The sequence below is a fragment of the Carcharodon carcharias genome, chromosome 5, assembly GCF_017639515.1.
Source record: "Carcharodon carcharias isolate sCarCar2 chromosome 5, sCarCar2.pri, whole genome shotgun sequence".
Classification (NCBI taxonomy): domain Eukaryota; kingdom Metazoa; phylum Chordata; class Chondrichthyes; order Lamniformes; family Lamnidae; genus Carcharodon; species Carcharodon carcharias.
The window spans coordinates 65536494-65561357 of record NC_054471.1 but is presented as its reverse complement, the minus strand read 5'-3'; the positions used below and the strand labels follow the sequence as shown (position 1 = coordinate 65561357).

Genomic DNA, 24864 nt, shown 5'->3' with positions numbered 1-24864 from the left:
TCCTATGCTTGTTGATACCCATCGATCATAACAATTTAATACAGATTACCTGAGAAAGGTAATTATGGAAACTGACCTCGACTTGTGTAATTCATGTCAAAGTAAACTTGCATCTTGATTGTGTCAAGAGACGGTCGTTGTGGTTCAAGCAATCTGTCCACACAAATCTAGAAAATAAATGGTGGTGGTCTTGTTAAAAAAAGAACTACAATAAAAATGATACTGAAATAGTGATTTGGGTCAGAAAGTCACAACTGCACTTCTAACTTTTTGTTGCTCCATGTGAACAAGATGCCAGGAACATACAGTGGAAAATTGACGCTTTGAACTGAAAGTTAGTGACACTTATTCCTCCCAATATGACAGAAACTGAGCATTTCTTGACCAGCTAACATATTTAGGCTTGTGAGTTCAGATTTACTGATTAGGTAATGATCTTGATGGGTCGAATGGCAACTTTCTATGCCATCATGATTCTATGTGCATACCAAAAACAAAAAGTTGCATTTTCACAGAATCAGAATCACAAAATCACACAATGCAGATGAGGCCCTTCGGCCCATTGAGTCTGCGTCGACACGTGAGAAACACCTGACCTACCTACCTAATTCCATTTACCAGCACTTGGCCCATAACCTTGAATGTTATGACGTGCCAAGTGCTCATCCAGGTACTTGTTATGTGGGTGAGGCAACCCGCCTCTACCACCCTCCCAGGCAACGCACTCCAGACCGTCACCACCCTCTGAGTAAAAACATTTTTCCTCACATCCACCCTAAACTTCCTGCCCCTCACCTTGAACTTATTTCCCCTCATGACTGATCCTTCAACTAAAGGGAACAGCTGCTCCCTATCTACTCTGTCCATGCCCCTCATAATCTTGTACACCCCGATCAGGTCGCCCCTTAGTCTTCTCTGCTCCAGCGAAAACAACCCAAGTCTATCCAACCTCTCTTCATAACTTAAATGTTTCATCCCAGGCAACAGCCTGGTGAATCTCCTCTGCACCCCCTCCAGTGCAATCACATCCTTCCTATAATGTGGCAACCAGAACTGCACACAGTACTCCAGCTGTGGCCTCACCAAGGTTTCATACAACTACAACATGATCTCCCTACTTTTGTAATCTATGCCCCTCGATTGATACAGGCAAGTGTCCTAAATGCCCTTTTCACCACCCCACTAACATGCCCCTCCACTTTCAGAGATTTATGGACACACACGCCAAGGCTCCTTTGTTCCTGAGAACTTCCTAGTGTATTGCCGTTCATTGAATACTTCCTTGTCAAATTACTCCTTCCAAAGTGTATCACCTCACACTTTTCAGGGTTAAGTTCCATCTGCCACTTATCTGCCCATTTGACCATCCCATCTATGTCTTCCTGTAGCCCAAGCCACTCAACCTCACTGTTAACCACCTGGCCAATCTCTGTGTCGTCCGCAAACTTACTAATCCTCCCCCCACGTAGTCATCTATGTCGTTTATATAAATGATGAATAATAGGGGACCCAGCACAGGTCCCTGTGGTACGCCACTGAACACTGGCTTCCAGTCACTAAAGCATGCTCCTGTCACCACCCTCTGTCTCCCACAACTAAGCCAATTTTGAATCCACCTTATCAAATTACCCTGCATCCCATGTGCATTTGCCTTCTTTATAAGTCTCCCATGTGGGACCTTGTCAAAGGCTTTGTTGAAATCCATATAAACTACATCAACTACACCACCCTCATCTACACATCTGGTCACCTCCTCAAAAAATTCAATCAAATTTGTTAGGCATGACCTCCCTCTGACAAAGCCATGCTGACTATCCCTGATCAAACCTTGCCTCTCCAAGTGGAGATAGATTCTCTCCTTCAGAATTTTTTCCGATAGTTTCCTTACCACTGAATTGAGACTCACTGGCCTGTAGTTCCCTGGCTTATTTCTACAACCCTTCTTAAATAGCAGAACCACATTAGTGGCAACAAAAAGGTGCATTATTATAGCACCTTTAACTTAATTAAAAGTCACAAGACACTTGACAGGAGTGATTAAATTTGACAAGCTCTATTGTGCTGACTCTATCTGAATTTCGAGTTTGGGAAGGGTTTTTCAGATGGTGGGGTTTACCCTAAGAGTTGATGGGCAACATATGTTCGCTAATATCGGCTACCCTGCAGCCAATTAATGCTCAGCAGATTGTTAGTTGGCTCAGGCATGATTTCTGTCCCCAGCTGGGGAGGAAGTTTCACCTTAAGAGAGCTGCCGACCAATCGATTTGCCAGTAACTCGGTAGGCCCAGCAGTGCCAGGTTAGACCGGTGGCCACTGCTGGGACTACAGGCAATCCCCAAAGAAGAGGAGATAACGGAGGCCAGCAGGCCCCAGCGAGGAGGGGTAAGAGGACACCTGTCAAGTGTCTTGTGACTTTTAAATAAGTTAAAGGTACTATAAAAATGCAACTTTTTGTTGCCACTAATGTGGTTCCGCTATTTAAGAGGGTTGTAGAAATAAGCCAGGGAACTACAGGTCAGTGAGTCTCATTTGCTATTCTCCAGTCTTCTGGGACCACCCTGAATCAGAAGAGGATTGGAAGATTATGGCCAGTACCTCCACAATTTCCACCCTTTCTTCCCTTGGTATCCTCAAATCCATCCCATCCAGTTCTGGCGCTTTATCAACTTTAAGTACAGCCAATCTTTCTAATATCACCTCTTTAATAATTTTTTTTAGCACATCCAGTATATCAACTACCTCCTCTTTCATTCTGAGCTTGACAGCATCTTCTTCCTTGGTAAAGACTGTTGCAAAGTACTCATGTAGTACCTTAGCCATGACTATCTCCATGCATAGATCCCCTTTTTGTCCCTAATGGGCACAGACCTCCTCTTACTGCCTTTTACCATTTAGATGCCTATATAAGACTTTTGGGTTTCCTGTTATGTTGGCTATGAGTCTCTTGTCATTCTCTCTCTTTGCCCCTCAATTCTTTTTAACTTGCCATTTGTAATTTCTATATTCATCCTGGTTCCCACTTGTATTATCAACTTGATATCTGTCATAAACAACTTTTATCTGCATCAGTTTTCTCTCCTTCTGTTTTGTTATCTGGCTTTGGTTGCCCTACCTTTCCCTCTCATAGGAATGCACTTCGTACCCGAACCACCTCCTCTTTAAATGCAACCCATTTACTCATTACAGTTTTGCCTGACAATCTTTGAGTACAATTTACCTGGGCCAGATCCACTCTGAGCCCACTGAAATTCACCCTCCTCCAAGTCATTATTTTTATGCTAGATTGCTCCTTGTCTTTTTCCACAGCTAACCTAAACTTTATGAAACTATGAAACTTGACCTATCAACTCACAATGACTTAGTTATTTTCAATGTTTACCATGAATACCCATTGCACAGCGGAACACTGTGTACGAACAACTTTGAAAATTCCTTTAATGACATTCTTAAATTAATCCTTCCATATAATGCAGCTAACTGATGGATATACTTGTAATCACACCCGCATTGGGCTGCTCAATGACATACTGTAATCAGGTGTCATCCTCATAATCTGAATTTCTCACCTCTTGTACTCTGCAAGAGGAGATTTAGGAGGGTCATATGGATCTGGAGGATTAGAAAAGGCTGCTTCCTGACTGGTTCAAAAATACTGTCTTTTTCATTGGTCTAAACAGACAATCAGAGAGCAGTCTGCAGAAACAGGCAGTTTAAACAGCTGAAACAGAAAATCTAGATGGATAATTATAACCTAACCTGCATTATACCCTGCCAGATTTTACTTTCATTGACTTCATTGCAGTTGACCTGCCTGATAGGTTAAGTTAAAATTATCCCCAAGAGGTCAGAAACTGCAAGGGGTTTCACCTTCCAAAGACCTATACATGGCGTGGCACTTGTGCATTTATGACCCCTGGTGTAATAATTAACTTGGACCTCATGGGACTCCTTTATATTTTTCACAATTTCTAAAAAAGGTTGCAGCAATTACATTTCTCAAACACAATCCCACCTATTTAAAGATTCATGTGTTTAAAATATTTTCAACTCTCCCACTGGCTTGGTTGGTGTAATCATGGTGTATACACCAGGCCAGTTCAATTCCAAGTATGCGTTCAGTTAGCTGAACTCAATAAAGGCAATGGTTGAGATGCTAAAATTGGCCTTACTGTAGTCCCAGTTATTGTGACTATCTAGTGACTCTGCTGAATCTGGAACGCATGTCAACAATGGGAAAGCACATATTTGGGATCAGCTGCAATATCTCCTTAGGTTGAACTGACCACCTGCGGTCACTGCTTAAGCTCACATGCAAAATGATCACTTGACTGATTTATGAAGGAGGTGGGAATGTAATACAGCACAAGTTACTACCTTTTGTGGGAGGACAAGAAAAGGAAGAAAACTGAAGTAGGCAAAATAGTGATCCCAGTTTTGTCTTCAGAGAAGCAACGTTAGCAAATGTCAATAGTTACCGTGATGAGCTTGCGAACATCAGTCTTTGTGAGGGTTCTGTCCACATTGAACTCATATCTTGGATCCAGAACAACAGCTTTAACCTGTTTGAAAAAAAACACATGGTATAACTTTAAGGTAGAACCATAGAAAATTTATGGTGCTGAAAGAGACCATTCATCCCATTGTGTCTTTGTTGGCCAAAAAGAGAGAAAAGGAACTAGCCGCTTATTTCAATTCCACTTTCCAGCTCCTGGTCCATAGCCTTGCAGGTTACAGCACTTCAGATGCAGATCCAGGTACCTTTTAAATGAGTTGAATGTTTCAGCCTCAGCCACCAACTTAGTCAGTGAATTCCAGATGCCCACCCGCCTCTGGGTGAAAAGGTTTTTCCTTATGTCCTTTCTAATCCTTCTACCACTCACCTTAAATCTATGCTCCTTAGTAATTGACCCCTCAGCTAGGGGAAACTAGTCTTTTCTGTCTACCCTATCTAGGCCCCTCATAATTTTGTATCCCTCAGTAGACCACCCCTTAGCCTCTTCTGTTCTAAGGAAAACAATCCCAGCCTATCCAATCTTTCTTCATAGCTGCAATTTTCAAGCCCTGGCAACATTCTTGTAAATCTCCTCTGCACTCTCTCCACAGTACTTCCTGTAATGTGGTGACCAGAACTGTACACAAACTTTCAGCTGTGGCCTAACCAGCGCTTTATACAGTTCCAGCATTCCATCCCTGCTTTTGTATTCAAGACCTCGCCCAATAAAGTAAAGCATTCCATATGCTTTCTTGACCACCTTGTCCACCTGCCCTGCCACCTTCAAGGACCTGTGGACATGCACTCCAAGGTCCCTCACTTCCTCAACCTCTTCAATAACTTCCTGTTTATTGAGTATTCCCTTGCTTTATTTGCTCACCCCAAATGCATTACCTCACACTTTTCCAGATTGAATTCCATTTGCCACTTCTTTGCCTACACAACCAAACCATTGACATCATTCTGGAGTGGACAACTATCCCCTTCACTATCAACTGCATGGACAATTTTTGGGTTATCTGCAAATTTCCAAATCATGCCTCCCACATTTAAGTCTAAATCATTAATATATACAGCACACAGCAAGGGCCCCAACACTGAGGCAGGTGGAACACCACTGGAAACCGTTTTCCATTTGCAAAAATATCTATCGACCATTCCCCTTTGTTTCATGTCACTGAAATATTTTGGATCCAACCTGTCTCCTTCCCCCTGTATCCCATGAAATCTCACTTTCCTGACCAGTCTGCCATGTGGGACCTTGTCAAATGCCTTACTGAAGTCCATGTAGGCAACATCCACTGCACTACCCTCATCGATCCTTCTTCTTACTTCCTCAAAAAATTCTGTTAAGTTAGTAAGACATGAACTTCCCCTAACAAAACCATGCTGACTATCCCTGATCAATCCATGCCTTTCTAAGTGACAGTTTATCCTGTCTCAGAATTGTTTCCAATAAATTGCCTACAACTGAAGTCAGACTGACTGGCCTATAATTTTCTGGCCCATCTCTTGCACCCTTTTTTAAATAGTGGCACAACATTGCAGACCTTCAATCCTCTGGGACCTTGCCTGTATCTAGTGAGGATTGGAAAATGATCCACAGAGCATCTGCTATTTCCTCCCTGGTTTCCTTCAACAGCCTGAGATACCATCTGGCCCTGGTGATTTATCCACCTTCAAGGATGCCAGTCCCTCCAGTACATCCTTTCTCACTATGCTTATTGTATCTAATATTTCACAATCTTCCTCTTTAACTAGAACGTCTGCATCTTCCCTCTCCTCAGTGAAGACAGAGACAAAGAACCCTGCCCACATCTTTTGCATCAATCCACAAGTTACCATGTACATCTCTGATAGAAACATAGAAACAGAGAAAATAGGAGCAGGAGAAGGTCATTCGGCATTTCGAGCCTGCTCTGCCATTCAATATGATCATGGCTGATCTTCTATCTCAATGCTGTACCCCTGCGCTCTCCCCATGCTCCTTGACATCTTTAGAGTCCAGAAATCTATCAATTTCTTTCTTAAATTTTAAAAAATTCATTCACGGGATGTAGGCTTCACTGGCTGGGCCAGCATTTATTGCCCATCCCTAATTGCCCTTGGGAAGATGGTGGTGAGCTGCCTTCCTGAACCGCTGCAGTCCATGTGGTGTAGGTACACCCCTCAGTGCTGTTAGGAAGGGAATTCCAGTATTTTGACCCAGTGACAGTGAAGGAACGGCAATATATTTCCAAGTCAGGATGGTGAGTGACTTGGAGGTGAACTTCTAGGTGGTGGTGTTCCCATCTATCTGCTGCCTTTGTCCTTTTAGGTGGTGGTGGTCATGGGTTTGGAAGGTGCTGTCTAACGAGCCTTGGTGAATTACTGCAGTGCATTTTGTAGATGGTACACACTGCTGCTAATGTGCGTCAGTGGTGGAGGGAGTGAATACTTGTGGATGTGGTGCCAATCAAGCGGACTGCTTTGTCCTGGATGGTGTCCAGCTTCTTCAGTGTTGTAGGAGCTGTACTCATCCAGGCAAGTGGGGAGTATTCCATCACACTCCTGACTCGTGCCTTGTAGATGGTGGACAGGCTTTGGGTGTCAGGAGGCGAGTTATTCCTTGCAGGATTCCTAGCTCTGACCTGCTCTTGTAGCCACAGTATTTATATGGCTAGTCCAGTTCAGTTTCTGGTCAATGGTAACCCCCCAGGATATTGATAGTGGGGGATTCAGTGACGGTAATGCCATTGAAAATCAAGGGGCGATGGTTGGATTCTCTCTTGTTGGAGATGGTCATTACCTGACACTTGTGTAGCACGAATATTACTTGCTACTTGTCAGCCCAAGCCTGGATATTGTCCAGGTCTTGTTGCATTTGGACATGGACTGTTTCAGTGTCTGAAGAATTGTGAATGGTGCTGAACATTGTGCAATCATCAGCGAACATCCCCACTTCTGACCTTATGATGGAAGGAAGGTCATTAATGAAGCAGCTGAAGATGGTTGGGCCTAAGGCGCTACCCTGAGGAACTCCTGCAGTGATGTCCTAGACCCGAGATGACTGGCCTCCAACAACCACAACCATCTTCCTTTGTGCTAGGTATGACTCCAACCAGCAGAAAGTTTTCCCCCGAGTCCCATTGACTCCAGTTTTGCTAGGGCTCCTTCATGGCACACTCATCAAATGCTGCCTTGATGTCAAGGGCAGTCACTCTCAACTCAGGAGTTCAGCTCTTTTGTCCATGTTTGAACCAAGGCTGTGATGAGGTCAGGAGCTGAGTGGCCCTGACAGAACCCAAACTGGGCATCAGTGAGCAGGTTATTGCCAAGCAAGTGCCACTTGATAGCACTGTTGATGACCCCTTCCATTACTTTACTGATGATCAAGAGTAGACTGATGAGGTGGTAATTGGCTGGGTTGGATTTGTCCTGCTTTCTGTGCACAGAACATACCTGGGCAATTTTCCACATAGCCGGGTAGATGTCAGTGTTGTAGCTGTACTGGAACAGCTTGGCCAGGGGCATGGCAAGTTCTGGAGCACAAGTCTTCAGTACTATTGCCGGAATGTTGTCAGGGTCCAGAGTCTTTCCCTTCAGTATCCAGTGCCTTCAACTGTTTCTTGATATCACGTGGACTGAATAGAATTGGCTGAAGACTAGCATCTGTGATGCTGGGGACCTTCGGAGGAGGCCGATTTGGATCATCCACTTTGATTGTTGTGAATGCTTCAGCCTGATCTTTTGCTGTGCTGTGCTGGGCTCCTGCATCACTGAGGATGGGGATATTTGTGGAGCCTCCTCCTCCAGTGAGTTGTTTAATTGTCCACCACCATTCACGACTGGATGTGGCAGAACTGCAGAGCTTAGATCTGATTCGTTGGTTGTGGGATCGCTTAGCTCTGTCTATCACTTGCTCACTTGCTGCTTATGCTGTTTGGCACGCAAGTAGTCCTGTGTTGTAGCTTCACCAGGTTGACACCTCATTTTTAGCTATGCCTGGTGCTGCTCCTTGCATGCCCTCCTGCACTCTTCATTGAACCAGGGTTGATACCCTGGCTTGATGGTAATGGTAGAATGGGGGATATGCCGGGCCATGAGGTTACAGATTGTGTTCGAGTATAATTCTGCTGCTGCTGCTGCTGCTGGCCCACAGCGCCTCATGGATACCCAGTCTTGAGTTGCTAGACCTGTTCGAAATCTATCCCTTTTAGCGCAGTGGTAGTGCCACACAACATGATGGGGGGTATCGTCAATGTGAAGGCAGGACTTTGTCTCCACAATGAACGTGCTTTGGTCACTCCTACCGATACTGTTATGGACAGATGTATCTGCGGCAGGCAGGCGGGTGAGGATGAGGTCAAGTATGTATTTCCCTTTTGTTGGTTCCCTCACCACCTGCCACAGACCCATATATTCAGTGACTTGGCCTCCACAGCCCTCTGTAGTAGAGAATTACATAGGTTCACCACCCTCTGAGTGAAGAAGTTTCTCCTCAGCTCAGTCCTAAATGGTCTACCCCATATCCTGAGACTGTGACCCTTTGTTCTAGACCCTCCAGCCAGAGGAAACATTATCCCTGCATCCAGTCTGTCCATCCCTGTCAGAATTTTATAGGTTTCAATGAGATAGGCCCTATCTTTTCTTTTGTTATTCTCTTGCTCTTGAAGCGCTGGTAAAACATCTTAGGATTTTCTTTGATTTTACCTGCCAATATTTTTTGTATCCTCTCTTTGCTTTCCTAATTTCCATTTTTACTTCACCCCTGTACTTTCTATACTCCTCTAGGCTTTCTATAGTATTAAATCTTTTGTGACTGTCATAAGCTTTCTTTTTCTGCTTTATCTTGGTCTGTATATTTCTGGATAACCAGGAGGCCTAGATGTGGCAGTTCCACCCTTTTACTTCATGGGGACATGTCTACACTGTGCCCGTAGAACCTCACCTTTGAATACTTCCCACTGATTTGACACAGTTTTTCCTTCTAATAGCTGTATCCAGTCCCCTCTCGCCAGCTTACCTCTCAGCTTTGTAAAATTTGTCTTCCCCCAATTTAGAACTTTTACTCCTGTGCTATCTTTGTCCTTTTCCATAATGATAATAAATATTATGGTCACTATCTCCAAAATGGTCCCTCACTGCTATTCATCCAGTTGCCCAGCTTCATCTTCTAAGACTAAATCTAGAATTGCTTCCCCTCTCATTGGGCTTGTTGTTGGCTATAAAAGTTCTCTTGTTCAAGAGTTCAAGAAGTTTGCACCCTCTGTGCCCTTCACACTGTTTGTATCCCATTAGGGTAGTTGAAGTCCCCAACGATTATTGCCCTATTGTTTTTGCACTCAGAAATCTGTCTACATATTTGCTCTTCTAACTCCCTTCCACTATAGTGCACTCCTAGCAGTGTGACTGCCCCTTTTTTTATTTCTAAGCTCAACCCATATGGCCTCATTTGATGCTTCATTTAGTATAAGGTGGTTAATAGTAATGCCACCGGACTAGTAATCCAGAGAGCCAGGATAATGCTCTGGGAACATGGGTTTCAATCCCACCATGGCAGCGGGTGGAATTTAAATTCAGTTAATAAATCTGGAAAATGAAGTTAGCCTCAGTGATAGTGACCGTGAAACTATCATCGATTGTCCCAAAAACCCATCTGGCTCACTAATGTTCTGGTCTGGCCTATCTGTGACTCTAGACCCACAGCAATGTAGTTGACTTTTAATTGCCCTCTGAAATGACCTAGCCAGGTCAGTTCAAGGGCAATTAGGGATGGGTAACAAATGTTGGCCTTGCCAGTGACACCCACGTCCCACGAAAGAAAAAAAATCATCCCTCCTCACAGCTGTAATTGATTCATTAACCAATAATGCTACACCCCCACCTTTTATATCCTCCTCCCTATCCTGCCTGAAAACTCATATCCAGGGATGTTGAGCTGCCATTTTTGCCCCTCCTTAAGCTAAGTTTCTAGTATAGTGATGATATCATGCTGTCATGTAACAATTTGTGCCCTCAGCTCATCCGCTTTATTTACTATGCTCCTTGCATTTATATGTATACCTTATAACACTGCCAAATTCCTGCGTTGTACATATTTTAACCTGTGCTGCTTCTGTCTCTCAGAGTCACTCACTACTCTCCATCTCCCGTTCCCTGCTCTGAATTTACCCTCAGGTTCCCATCCCCCTACCAATCTAGTTAAACCCTCCCCAACAAAGCTAGCAAATCTCCCTGCGAGGATATTCATCCCAGTCCTGTTCAGTAGACCGTCAGACTTGTACGGGTCCCACCTTCCCCCCAACCAGTCCCAATGCCTCAGAAATCTGATGCCCTCCCTCCTACACTAGCTTTCCAGCCACGTGTTTATTCACTCAATTCTCCTAGTTCTGTACTCACTTGCACATGGGACCAGGAATAATCCTGAGATTACTGCTTTAGATGTCCTGCTTTTCAATCTCCTTCCTAGCTCCCTAAAGTCTGCTTTCAGGACCTCATCCCCTTTCCTACCTAAGTAATTGGTATGAGCATGGACCATGAACTCCAGCTGATCACCCTCCCCCAAAGAATGTCCTGCAGCTGCTCCGTGACATCCTTGACCATGGCACCAGGGAGGCAACGTACCATCCTGGAATCGCGTTTATGGCCACAGAAATGCCTGTCTGTTCCTCTATTACTACTGCTCTTTCCATCTGCTTTCTCCCCTCCTGTACAGCAGAGCTGTCTGCGGTGCCACAAACTTGTCTCTGACTGCACTCCTTCGACGAGCCAATGCCCTCACCGTTATCCAAAATGAAAAACCGATTGGTGAGCTGGACACCAGGGGACTCCTGCACCACCTGCCTAATTTTCTTGGACTGCCTGGTGGTCACCCATTTCCGTTCTGCCTTGAGGCTCCTAAGCTGCGGTGTGACCACCTCTCTAAACGTGCTGTAAACGTAGCTCTCAGCCTCGCGGATGCGCCACAGGGACTCCAGCCATCACTCGAGCTCTGAAACCTGAAGCTCAAGGTTCTGCAGCTGGTGACACTTCCTGCACATGTGGTCACCTAGGACACTGGTAGCGTCCAAACTTCCCAGATATTACAAGACACGCATTCCACACTGCTGAGCTGTCCTACAATGGCTTCAAATGACTTCCCTTGTGTTAACTTTATTGTACTTTGGTTTACTTATGCAACTTTATTTTACCTGGCCTCGCCTTGACTTTATTTCCCTAATGCTTGTGTTTCTTACTTAAATGTAAGTAGCCCCTTCTTTCGAAAATAATGTGCTTTTCTAATTCTCAGCTATTCGATGACACTCCCTAACACCAGTTTCCTCACCAACCAGTGACCTTACGTTTCTTATGTGATGTTAGATGCTGACTGCCTGTCCCAGGGCCCTCCTCTCACACTTGCTACTTTTCCATTCTGCATCTTATTTACATTATACAAGGTTTTCCTGTGTATTAGTTTTTAAAGAACAGCAGGCTGAGCTTGAGCGTTGGGTAAAATCTTTGATTTATTTTGCGTTTTCAATGATACTTTGTTGAATATTGTACCATGCATTAGTAGTTTTACCCTATGATTTGCCAGTTAGGCATATTTGCTCCCTTTCCTGTCATCAATTTCCTTCATTACTCTTGATTGCTGTTGTCATTTAAAAATCACTCCATGCAGACTGTTTAGCATGATTGCTTTGGGAGTTTTAAACATGCTGCATGATTTCGATGAGAAAGGGGAGAAAATAAAGCACCTATAAATGTAACTACGAAGGGAGCTGAAGCAAGTTGCAAACCTCGGGTGTGTGTGAGGCTTGGGTTAATAGAACCCACTCTGAGGGCGGACCAGTCTCCTCAACCCCACCTCCTCCTCCTCCTCACCACCACCTCCTCCTCACCATCACCTCCTCCTCCTCCTCCTCATCCCATAAGACCATAAGACATAGAAGCAGAAATTAGGCCATTTGGCCCATCAAGTCTGCTCTGCCATTCAATCATGGCTGATAAGTTTCTCAACCCCATTCTCCCGCCTTCTCCCGGTAACCTTTGATCCCCTTACCAATCAAGAACCTATCTATCTCGGTCTTAAATACACTCAATGACCTGGCCTCCACAGCCTTCTGTGGCAATGAATTCCATAGATTCACCACTCTCTGGCTAAAGAAGTTTCTTCTCATCTCTGTTCTAAAAGGTCTTCCCTTTACTCTGAGGCTGTGCCCTCGGGTCCTAGTCTCTCCTACTAATGGAAACATCTTCCCCATGTCCACTCTATCCAGGCCTTTCACTATTCTGTAAGTTTCAAGCAGATCCCCCCCTCATCCTTCTAAACTCCATCGAGTATAGACCCAGAGTCCTCAAACGTTCCTCATATGATAAGCCTTTCATTCCTGGGATCATTCTCGTGAACCTCCTCTGGACCCTCTCCAGGGCCAGAACATCCTTCCTGAGATACGGGGCCCAAAATTGCTCACAATATTCTAAATGTGGTCTGACCAGAGCCTCAGCAGCACATCCCTGCTTTTATATTCTAGTCCTCTCGAAATAAATGCCAACATTGCATTTGCCTTCCTAACTATCACGTCAACCTGCAAGTTAACCTTAAGAGAGTCCTGGACTAGGACTTCCAAGTCTCTTTGCACTCCAGATTTCCGAATTCTCTCCCCATTTAGAAAATAGTCTATGCCTCTATTCTTCCTACCAAAGTACATGACCTCACACTTCCCCAAGTTGTATTCCATCTGCCACTTCTTTGCCCATTCTCCTAACCTGTCCAAATCCTTCTGCAGCCTCCCCACCTCCTCAATACTACCTGTCCCTCCACCTATCTTTGTATCATCTGCAAACTTAGCCAGGATCCCCTTCCTCTCCTCCTCCTCCTGACCGCTCCCTCCTCTTCCTCACCCCCATCTCCTCCTCCTCACATCCACCTCCTCCTCCTCCTCAACCCCACCTCCTCCTCCTCACCCCCACCTCCTCCTCCTCACCCCCACCTCCTCCTCCTCACCCCCACCTCCTCCTCCTCCTCACCCCCACCTCCTCCTCCTCCTCACTCCCACCTCCTCCTCCTCCTCACTCCCACCTCCTCCTCCTCACCCCAACCCCTCACCCTTAGTGTCCTCTTCACTCTTCCTCGTCCTCCTCACCCCCACCTCCTCTTTTGAAAATAATGTGTTTTTCTAATTCTCAGCTATTCGATGACACTCCCTAACACCAGTTTCCTCACCAACCAATGAACTTATGTTTCTTATGTGATGTTAGATGCTGACTGCCTGTCCCAGGGCCCTCCTCTCGCACTTGCTACTTTTCCATTCTGCATCTTATTTACATCATACAAGGTTTTCTTGTGCATTAGTTTTTAAAGAACAGCAGGCTGAGCTTGAGCGTTGGGTAAAATCTTTGATTTATTTTGCATTTTCAATGATACTTTGTTGAATATTGTACCATGGATTAGTAGTTTTACCCGATGATTTGCCAGTTAGGCATATTTGCTCCCTTTCCTGTCATCAATTTCCTTCATTACTCTTGATTGCTGTTGTCATTTAAAAATCACTCCATGCAGACTGTTTAGCATGATTGCTTTGGGAGTTTTAAACATGCTGCATGATTTCGATGAGAAAGGGGAGAAAATAAAGCACCTATAAATGTAACTACGAAGGGAGCTGAAGCAAGCTGCAAACCTCTGGTGTGTGTGAGGCATGGGTTAATAGAACCCTCTCTGAGAGCGGACCAATCTTCACCATATGCAAGCTGACAAGAGTTGTGCCATCTGCTGCAGGATGACTGGCATTCATCCAGAACAGGGCCAGCCATCGCTGTTGAAATAAAGCTTAAAATAACACAAAGTTTCCAAAGAATTGAAGTGTTCCAATTCACTCTGGAGAACATCTGCCACGTCAGGTAGACTCAGTAATGCAAACACGCATCAAACAAGTGACAACCACTCGGAAACAAAAACAGAATTACCTGGAAAAACTCAGCAGGTCTGGCAGCATCGGCGGAGAAGAAAAGAGTTGACGTTTCGAGTCCTCATGACCCTTCAACAGAACTGGGTGAATATTAGGAGAGGGATGAAATCTAAGCTGGTTTAAGGTGTGGGGGGTGGGGGGGGTTTGGGTGGGGGGAGAGAAGTGGAGGGGGGTGGTGTGGTTGTAGGGACAAACAAGCAGTGATAGAAGCAGATCATCAAAAGATGTCACAGACAAAGGAACAAAAGAACACATAGGTGTTAAAGTTGGTGATATTATCTAAACAAATGTGCTAATTAAGAATGGATGGTAGGGCACTCAAGGTATAGCTCTAGTGGGGATGGGGGGAGCATAAAAGATTTAAAAATATTTAAAAATAATGAAAATAGGTGGGAAAAGAGAAATCTCCTCCTGCTCCTCTACCCCGTCTTACATAAGAACTAGGAACAGGAGGAGCAATTCAGCCCCTCGAGCCTGCCCCGGTATTCAATACAATTATGGCTGATTTCATTTTGACCTCAACTCTAATTTCCCACCCTCTCCCCATAACCTTTCAGCCCGTTACTAATTAAAAATATGTTTATCTCCTCCTTAAATTTATTCAGTGTCCCGACATCCACTGCACTCTGAGGTAGTGAATTCCACAGATTCACGAACCTTTGAGAAAAGTAATTCCTCCTCATCTCTGATTTAAATCTACCACCCCTTAGCCTAAAACTATGGCCTCTCGTTCTAGAATGTCCCAGAAGGGGAAACATCCACTCCACGTCTACTTTGTCTATCCCCTTTAGCATCTTATATACCTCAATTAGATCTCCTCTCATCCTTCTAAACTCTAGCGAGTATTGGCCTAAACTGCTCAATCTCTCATAAGACAAGCCCCACATCTCTGGAATCTTCTCCTCCTCCTCACTCCCACCGGCTCCTCCTTCTCCTCATCCCCAACTGCTACTCCTCTGCCCCATCAAACCCCTCCCTCCTCATCACCACTGAGATAGTGTGTATGAATAGGATTAAGTCTGCGCTTGGATCTCATATCTTATCAGTCATTGGTAATGAGCGGGCAGAGAGAGCCACACCCCAACACAAACACGCACAGATGGAGGCAGCACTTTGGGAGCTGGATCTTAAGAGGGAAAGTGCAAGAACGCCACTGACTGCCGCATCTGGATTCAGCAGTAATCAAAAAATCAAATCCGCAATTTTCCATCTAGCTTGAACCTGAGGTAACAAAAACAGAATTACCTGGAAAAACTCAGCAGGTCTGGCAGCATCGGCGGAGAAGAAAAGAGTTGACGTTTCGAGTCCTCATGACCCTTCGACAGAACTTGAGTTCGAGTCCAGGAAAGAGCTGAAATATAAGCTGGTTTAAGGTGTGTGTGTGGGGGGCGGAGAGATAGAGAGACAGAGGGGTGGAGGGGCGGGGTGTGGTTGTAGGGACAAACAAGCAGTGATAGAAGCAGATCATCAAAAGATGTCAACGACAATAGTACAATAGAACACATAGGTGTTAAAGTTAAAGTTGGTGATATTATCTAAACGAATGTGCTAATTAAGAATGGATGGTAGGGCACTCAAGGTATAGCTCTAGTGGGGTTTTTTTAATTTTTTTAAAATGGAAATAGGTGGGAAAAGGAAAATCTTTATAATTTATTGGAAAAAAAAAGGAAGGGGGAAACAGAAAGGGGGTGGGGATGGGGGAGGGAGCTCACGACCTAAAGTTGTTGAATTCAATATTCAGTCCGGAAGGCTGTAAAGTCCCTAGTCGGAAGATGAGGTGTTGTTCCTCCAGTTTGCGTTGGGCTTCACTGGAACAATGCAGCAAGCCAAGGACAGACATGTGGGCAAGAGAGCAGGGTGAAGTGTTAAAATGGCAAGCGACAGGGAGGTTTGGGTCATTCTTGCGGACAGACCGCAGGTGTTCTGCAAAGTGGTCGCCCAGTTTACGTTTGGTCTCTCCAATGTAGAGGAGACCACATTGGGAGCAACGAATGCAGTAGACTAAGTTGGGGGAAATGCAAGTGAAATGCTGCTTCACTTGAAAGGAGTGTTTGGGTCCTTGGACGGTGAGGAGAGAGGAAGTGAAGGGGCAGGTGTTGCATCTTTTGCGTGGGCATGGGGTTGTGCCATAGGAGGGGGTTGAGGAGTAGGGGGTGATGGAGGAGTGGACCAGGGTGTCCCGGAGGGAGCGATCCCTACGGAATGCCGATAAGGGGGGTGAAGGGAAGATGTGTTTGGTGGTGGCATCATGCTGGAGATGGCAGAAACAGTGGAGGAGGATCCTTTGAATGCGGAGGCTGGTGGGGTGATAAGTGAGGACAAGGGGGACCCTATCATGTTTCTGGGAAGGAGGAGAAGGCGTGAGGGCGGATGCGCGGGAGATGGGCCGGACACGGTTGAGGGCCCTGTCAACGACCGTGGGTGGAAAACCTCGGTTAAGGAAGAAGGAGGACATGTCAGAGGAACTGTTTTTGAATGTAGCATCATCGGAACAGATGCGACGGAGGCGAAGGAACTGAGAGAATGGGATGGAGTCCTTACAGGAAGCGGGGTGTGAGGAACTGTAGTCGAGATAGCTGTGGGAGTCGGTGGGTTTGTAATGGATATTGGTGGACAGTCTATCACCAGAGATTGAGACAGAGAGGTCAAGGAAGGGAATGGAAGTGTCAGAGATGGACCACGTGAAAATGATGGAGGGGTGGAGATTGGAAGCAAAATTAATAAATTTTTCCAAGTCCTGACGAGAGCATGAAGCGGCACCAAAGTAATCATCGATGTACCGGAGAAAGAGTTGTGGAAGGGGGCCGGAGTAGGACTGCAACAAGGAATGTTCCACATACCCCATAAAGAGACAGGCATAGCTGGGGCCCATGCGGGTACCCATAGCCACACCTTTTATTTGGAGGAAGTGAGAGGAGTTGAAGGAGAAATTGTTCAGCGTGAGAACAAGTTCAGCCAGACGGAGGAGAGTAGTGGTGGATGGGGATTGTTCGGGCCTCTGTTCGAGGAAGAAGCTAAGGGCCCTCAGACCATCCTGGTGGGGGATGGAGGTGTAGAGGGATTGGACGTCCATGATGAAGAGGAAGCGGTAGGGGCCAGGGAACTGGAAATTGTTGATGTGACGTAAGGTGTCAGAGGAATCACGGATGTAGGTGGGAAGGGACTGGACAAGGGGAGAGAGAAGGGAGTCAAGATAACGAGAAATGAGTTCTGTGGGGCAGGAGCAAGCTGAGACGATCGGTCTACCGGGGCAGTTCTGTTTGTGGATTTTGGGTAGGAGATAGAAGCGGGCCGTCCGAGGTTGGGCGACTATCAGGTTGGAAGCTGTGGGAGGGAGATCCCCAGAGGAGATGAGGTCAGTGACAGTCCTGGAAACAGTGGCTTGATGTTCAGTGGTGGGGTCATGGTCCAGGGAGAGTTAGGAGGAAGTGTCTGCGAGTTGACGCTCAGCCTCCGCGAGGGAGAGGTCAGTGCGCCAGACAACAACAGCACCACCCTTGTCAGCGGGTTTGATGACAATGTCAGGGTTGGACCTGAGAGAATGGAGTGCAGTAAGTTCAGAGAGAGACAGGTTAGATCTGATTAGATTTAAAATGCATCAGTGCATGTAGTTTATAGTATCGAACATATATAATGTGTTTATGTTGTTGTATACATTGAATAAAGTAAATCCGTGTGAACTATAAATATATGGAACGATTGTGTGTACGGATTCTTATAGTTCTGATATATATTTGTGTTTGGTGTGGTTGCGGTGCCTGAGTAAAGAATTATTACTTTATTTATGTGACTATAACAAATTAAATTGACACGGACAAACAATGATGAACGGGAATGTTGTCTTTAAATATCAAGTGCAGATGTAGGGGTGAAAGTAACGGATGTGCCCAATAAACCATGGATTTCGGATCAAGGGGAGAAATCCCAGCTGCGATGATGAGCGGCACTATTTTTGGTCCTGGCGCCGCCGACTCTATCGCTCACTCTGACGCAAGGAAGCAGGAGAATGGACTGTATGCAAGGTGTTGGCAGCAAACACACAACCTTGGATAAATATTTTGGTTAACTGAGGCGAATTGTCATACTCATGTGACCTCTGATGTCATTATATGTAAATAAAAGTTGAGGGCAGTAGCCATTCTACACGCCACAGGGAACAATATACATAATTTAGTCAACTCTTGGTATTTCTCATGATGTAGCAGGAGAACTACATGGCAATCCAATGCCAGCTGTGCACCCCTCTGGTGGCGGCAGGGGGCAGGAGAGAGCTATCTGATCTTCGCAGATATTTTATCCACCCTTCAACGCTTGTTCTAAGTCAATGGAGCGTTTGTGAAGGCGCCAAATGAGTATCCAACCTGCACACAGGCTTTCTGCCTCCTTTGCCCTCAGCGGCCACACTGAGGCAGATTGTGAGCCCCAGTCTGCCCGCTTTGATGGGAATGGGAACCCCCAACCCATTGCAATGCCGGCTCCAAAATTCATGCGCTCTAGCAGCCGCCGATTTTGCGCTACTACAGCGTGACACTGCGTCGGGTATGCACGTGATAGGATTATATTTTCCTTGCATCAAGAAGTTTTTAATTGTTGTCGAAAACTAAGCCAGCTCCTGGCACAATTAAAGCTGTGTTGGAGCTCCAGGCTAATTTTTGAAATTAACTAATCCTGGAAAGCAGCAGACAGTTTAGAGCACTGTAGGCTAGTTTCATTTTTATTGTTAATGTCGCAAGCAATAAACAAACCTTGCTACAATGAAGACTAAATTAAAATGAGTATAAACACACACCCGAATATATTAACCAATCTCACTGCACTCACCATGAACGCTACAAGTGTCTCAGAGATGGAATGTCCCCTATCAGCGCACTCCTGGGCTATTTCCCGAATGATATTCTTAATCACACATTCAGCCTGGGTGTAAGCCATCCTGCAGCTTTCAAACAAAAAACACGAGAAGTTTCAGGTAAACATTAGGAGGGGGACACACATTTGATTGATTTGTTGATACCGGTCTACTTAGTCCAGCCTTTCATTACCTGCTTTATAACCAATTCATTCAATTCACAATGTTCCTGGCTCTTGGTCCTTTAACGCATGGTTTTATTCTCCGCTTCTCGCCTGATGTTGTTTAATGTAACGATTCCGTTACCATGGGGACAGACACCGACCGACCACCCTGATTGGACTGAGTCAATTCCCCCGACGCTCTTTACGCACAACGTCACTCATGAGCGAGAGATTCAATTTAAACGTGGCGCCTTTCCCTTTTATTGCACTCGTTTCTCTGCAATGGACGGTATACTAAGGGAGGGATAAACACGTACTAAATAGACCTTCGGTGAGAGCCAATGGCGAAGTGCCCACAATCGTTAGTTAGCTGGTGGCAAAAAAATGCAACCAGCATGCAGTACTCTAAACTGTCTGCCTGTAGCTTTTCAGGATTAGTTAATTCAAAAATGTTATAGCCTGGAGCTCACATCACAGCTTCGTGCCAAGAGCCAGCTTAATAGAGGATGTGGAAAACCTTGTTTGCAGCTTAAAGGGCTGTAGATGGGGCAGTCACCAGGACAGTTTTGCCTACTAGCTTGAGTAAAGCTGTCAATTTTTGGGTCATGTGGAGAGGCCAAGTGTCATGGTGGATGGTAGAACCTGGGCAACAGGTCCAAATTAGAGCAATGTGCACCCTGAAGGTAGGAACATAGGAACAGGAGAAGGCCATTCAGCCCCTCAAGCATTCAATTAGTCACATGGCTTAGTAACTTAATTCCCTCTACCACCATGGTTCTGTAAACCTAAATAAACTTCCCTAACATATCCATTGCAGTACACAAGAAAGATAGAATTTCAGCTTTTTAAAAACTTCAAAATGAATTTGATAAATGTCGGCTTTTTACCTGGATGGAGGGTGTGAGGACAAAGTAAGAAGAAACCTAATGTGGAGGCACAAAAGGAATTTAGAATAATGAGACATAATCCCATTGAAACATAAGGTTCTGAGAGGTCTTGACAAGGGTAGATGCTGAGAGAATGTTGCCCCTGGCTGAACAGTTTAGGGGCATTGTCTCAGGATAAGGTGTCAGCCATTTAGGACTGAGGTGAAGAGAAATTTCTTCACCTTGAGGATTGTGAATCTTTAGAATTCTCTACAGCAGAATGTTGCGAATGCACAATTGTTGAATATATTCACGGTGGAGACTGATGCAATTTTGGACTCTACAAGGGAGTCAAGGGAAGGGGATCAAAGTGGGTTTGAGGCCACAAGTCAACCATGATCTAATTGAATGGCACAACAGGCTCATGGCCTGCTCCACCTCCTGTTTCCTAAGTTCTTGTGCAAATAATTTGTATTTATATAGAATGTTTTACATCCTCAAAAAACACTAAATTACTTTACAGCCAATTAATTACTTGTGTAGACTCTATTGTGATGTAGGAAAATTGTGCCCATTTTGCACACAGCAAGGTGCCACAAATAGCACTGAGATAAATAAGCAGGAAGTGGGAGAAATATGTTGTGGATATGCATATTTTTAGATTCCTCTTCAGAGTTCTTCACTATTTCCTCCATGGAATGGATTTTCGAATTGACTTATATTTGAGTGGTTTGTTTTAAAACAGTCAATTTGCACAGGTTTTTGTTTAGTCGAAGGCCAGAAGTGCAGACATTCGGGAAGTGGATTAAAATAAGGTGAGCCGGTTTGTGGAATATCACAGCCCACAGTTCATTTCAATTTAAGGTTGTCCAGTGTCCCATCTGGTTGCCGTATTATAAAAAGGATACAGAAGCACTAGGGAGGGTGCAAAAAGATCTATCACGATGAGACCAGAACCGCGAGGCTACACCTATTAGGGAAGGATGAATAAGCTGGTTCTCCTTTCTCTTGAAAAGAGAAGGCCAAGGGCTAACATAACAGAAGTCTTTAAAATTATGAAAGATTTTGCTAGAGATTTAGAGAAGCTGTTTCTATTTGTGGGAAGACCAAAACTAGAGACTATCAATGTAAATTAGTCACCAAGAAATCTAATAGAGAATGCAGAAAAAACTTCTTTATCCAGTGAGTGGTGAAAATATGGAACTCACTATCACATTGAGACAAATAGTATAAATGATTTAAGGCAAAGCTAGGCAAGTACATGAGAGAGAAGGGATAAATAGGTTATACACATAGAATTAAGAGAAAGGATGGCAGGAGGGTCAAATGGAGCATAAATGTTGGTTTGGAATGGTTGGATCGAATGACCTGTTTCTGTGCTGTATATTCTATGAAAATGTAACTCAACGAAAACTAATGCTGAAACTGTGTTAATCAGTCCACGAAGTAGACCTTGTCTTCATAGTCCGGATCATAATAGTGTAAAGGGGAAAGAGGGAGAGGAGCTTATGAAGTGTGTTGGAGAGAATTTTCTAGATCAGTATGTTTCTGGCCCAACAAGGAAGGAGCAGTGCTGGATCAGGTTCCGAGGAAAGAGGAGGGTGAAGTGGATCAAATGTCCATAGGGCAACATTAGGGGATGGTGATCATAGTATCATAAGGTTTAGTTTGGCTATGGAAAAGAACAAAGAGCAATCCAGAGTGAAATCCAGTGGTAGATGCATTCTTGACTTTCATAATCAACTGTCCATGTCCAAGATCATGCACCATCACAACACTATAGCAGGAATCTCCCTATTCGTTTCAACCCTTAAAGAGGCTCAAGGTGAATTTGTCAGCCTTTACTTAGCTGGAAGGAAAGAAATGCCAGATAAAAATCAGGTGGAAGGATACCCAATGTGGAGGCACTGAACAGTCTATTAATATTTAAGATTAAATGAAATAGGGGGGAAAAAAACGCCATTTAGCCCTTCGAGTCCGCTCTGCCATTCAATAGGGTCATGGCTGATCTGATGTGGTCTTAACTTCACTTTCTTGCCTGTCCCTTTGTCAATCAAAAATCTGTCTAACTCAACCGTGAGTATATTCAATGATCCAGCCTCCACTGCTTAGGCCAACAACCTCTGAGAGAAAAAAATCCTTCTCAATTCTGTCTTAAATGGGAGACTCCTTATTTTTAAACTGTGTCGCCTAGTTCTTGATTCTCCCATGAGAGGAAACATTATCTCAGCATCTAGCATGTCAAGCCCCCTCAGAATCTTATGCTTCAATAAGATCGCCATTCATTCTTCTAAACTCCAAATAGCTGACCTGCTCAACCTTTCCTCATAAAATAACCCCTTCATCCTAGGAATCAGTCTAGTGAACTACCTCCAATGCAAGTATATCCCTTCTAAGTAAGGAGACCAAAAGAATAGCTAGTACTCCGGGTGTGGTCTCAGCAGCATCCTATTCAGTTGTAGCAAGACTTCTGTACTTTTATACTCCATCCCCATTGCAATAAAGGCCAATATTCCATTTGCCTTTCTAATTACTTGCTGTACCTTTTTTTTATTAATTCATGGAATGTGGGAAGACAGCATTTATTGCCCATCCCTAATTGCCCTTGAGAAATTGAGTGGCTTGCTAGGCTATTTTAGGTCATCATTAGAGTTTTAATTCCAAACTTTTATTGGATTCAAATTCCAGCATTTGCTGTGGTGGGATTCAAATCCAGGTCCCTAGAGCACTACCTTGGGTCTCTGGATTACTAGTCCAGTAACAATACCACTACGTCACCACCTCCCCGTCATGCATGCTGATTTTTGTGATTAATGTACAAGGACACCCAGATCCCTCTGTGCTGCAGCATTCTGCAGTCTCTCTCCATTTAAATAATATTTTGCTTTTCTATTCTTCCTTTCCCAAGTAGACAACCTCACGTTTTGGCACCTTATATTCCATCTGCCAAATTTTTGACCACTCACTTAACATATCTATATCCCTTTGTAGACTCTTTACCTCCTCTTAACAAATTAGTCATACCTATCTTGATGTCATTGGCAAATTTGCTACCGTACATTCAATCCCTTCATCCAAGTCATTAATGTAGATTGTAAGAAGTTGAGATCCCAACACTAATCCTGTGACACCTCACTCGTTACAATTTGCCAACCTGAAAATGATCCAATTTTCCCAACTCTGTATCCTGTTAGCTAGCCAATCCTCTATCCATACAAATACATCACCCAACACCATGAGCTATTTCTTATCTTGTGCAGTAAGCTTTAATGCGGTACTTTACCAAATGCCTAATGGAAATCCAAATATACTACCTCATTCACCCTGCTTGTTACATCCTCAAAGAACTCTAAAAAATTTGTCAAACACGATTTCCCTTTCACAAAACTATGTTGACTTTGCCTGCTTGTACTATGATTTTCTAAATTTCCTGCTACCTTCTTAATAATGGGTGTAGCATTTTCCCAATGACAGATGTTAAACTAACTGGCCTATAGTTTCCTGCTTTCTGTCTCCCTCCTTTCTTGAGTCGTGGTGTTACATTTGTGGTTTTCCACTCCACTGTGACCTTTCCAGAATCTAGGGAATTTTGGAAGATTACAACTGTTGCATCCATTATCTCTTGGAGCCACTTCCTTTAAGACCTTAGGATGCAGGCCATCCAGCAAGAAGATATTACCTGCCTCTTGGTTGGCAGACGACATGTTGCTTTAACGTTGTGAGACCTGTAAAATTGGGGTTGCGCTTTGCATGAGATGTGGGGATGTCTGTACTGGCAATGGAGGTAACTAGCCACTATGGACGCAAGTGCTTTTTTTCCCCTGACACCCAAAACCATCCAGCTTATGTTCCACAAGTTACAACATAGGAGGCTATTTGGCTCATCATGCATCTGCCAGGTCTTTGAAAGAGTTATCTTATTAATCCCACTCCCCTGGTCTTTCCCATAGCCCTGCCAAATTCTCTTTTTAAAGTATGATCTAATTCTCTTTTGAAAGCTACTATTGAGTTTGCTTCCAACACTTCACCTTGACATTCAAGGGCATCACCGTCGCTGAATCTGCCACCATCAACATCCCCTGGGGGTTACCATTGACCAGAAACCTAACTGGACCGGCCGTATAAATACTGTGGCTTCAAGGGCAGGTCCAAAGCAGGGAATCCAGTGGTGAGTAACTCACCTCATGACTCCCCAAAGCCATTCCACCATCTACAAGGTAGAAGTCAGGGGTGTGATGGAATACTCTCCACTTGCTTGAATGAGTGTGGCTCCAAGAGCACTCAAGAAGCTCAACACCGTCCAGGACAAAGCAACATGCTTATCTGGCACCGTGCCATAACATTTTACTTTCACTCCCGCCACAGGGACAGCAGCGTGTGCAATCTACAAGATGCACAGCAGCAACACGCCAAGGCTTCTTCCATAGCATTTTCAAACTCGTAATTTCTACTACCTAGAAAAAGGGCAGCAGGCACAAGGGTACACCACCACCTGCAAGTTCATCTCCAAGCCACACACCATCCTGACATGGAACAATAATCACCACTTCTTCACAATAACTGGGCA

General features: G+C 44.6%; 1 protein-coding gene across 2 annotated transcripts in view; it reads right to left on the bottom strand.

The window, feature by feature from the left end:
• Positions 1 to 19553, bottom strand: part of cfap206 (cilia and flagella associated protein 206) — a 43473-nt gene extending 23920 nt beyond the window's left edge. Inside the window, exons 1-4 of one of the 2 annotated variants that reach the window (XM_041188444.1) lie at positions 19461 to 19553; positions 19243 to 19357; positions 4476 to 4559; positions 77 to 167 (exon numbers count right to left, since the gene is read on the bottom strand). In XM_041188444.1, the coding sequence (XP_041044378.1) occupies positions 77 to 167; positions 4476 to 4559; positions 19243 to 19350 (283 nt within the window). In that variant the 5' untranslated portion in view covers positions 19351 to 19357; positions 19461 to 19553. The remainder of the gene's footprint in view (positions 1 to 76; positions 168 to 4475; positions 4560 to 19242; positions 19358 to 19460) is intronic. The other variant, XM_041188445.1, reaches the window with a different exon arrangement.
• Positions 19554 to 24864: the final 5311 nt, after the last annotated feature.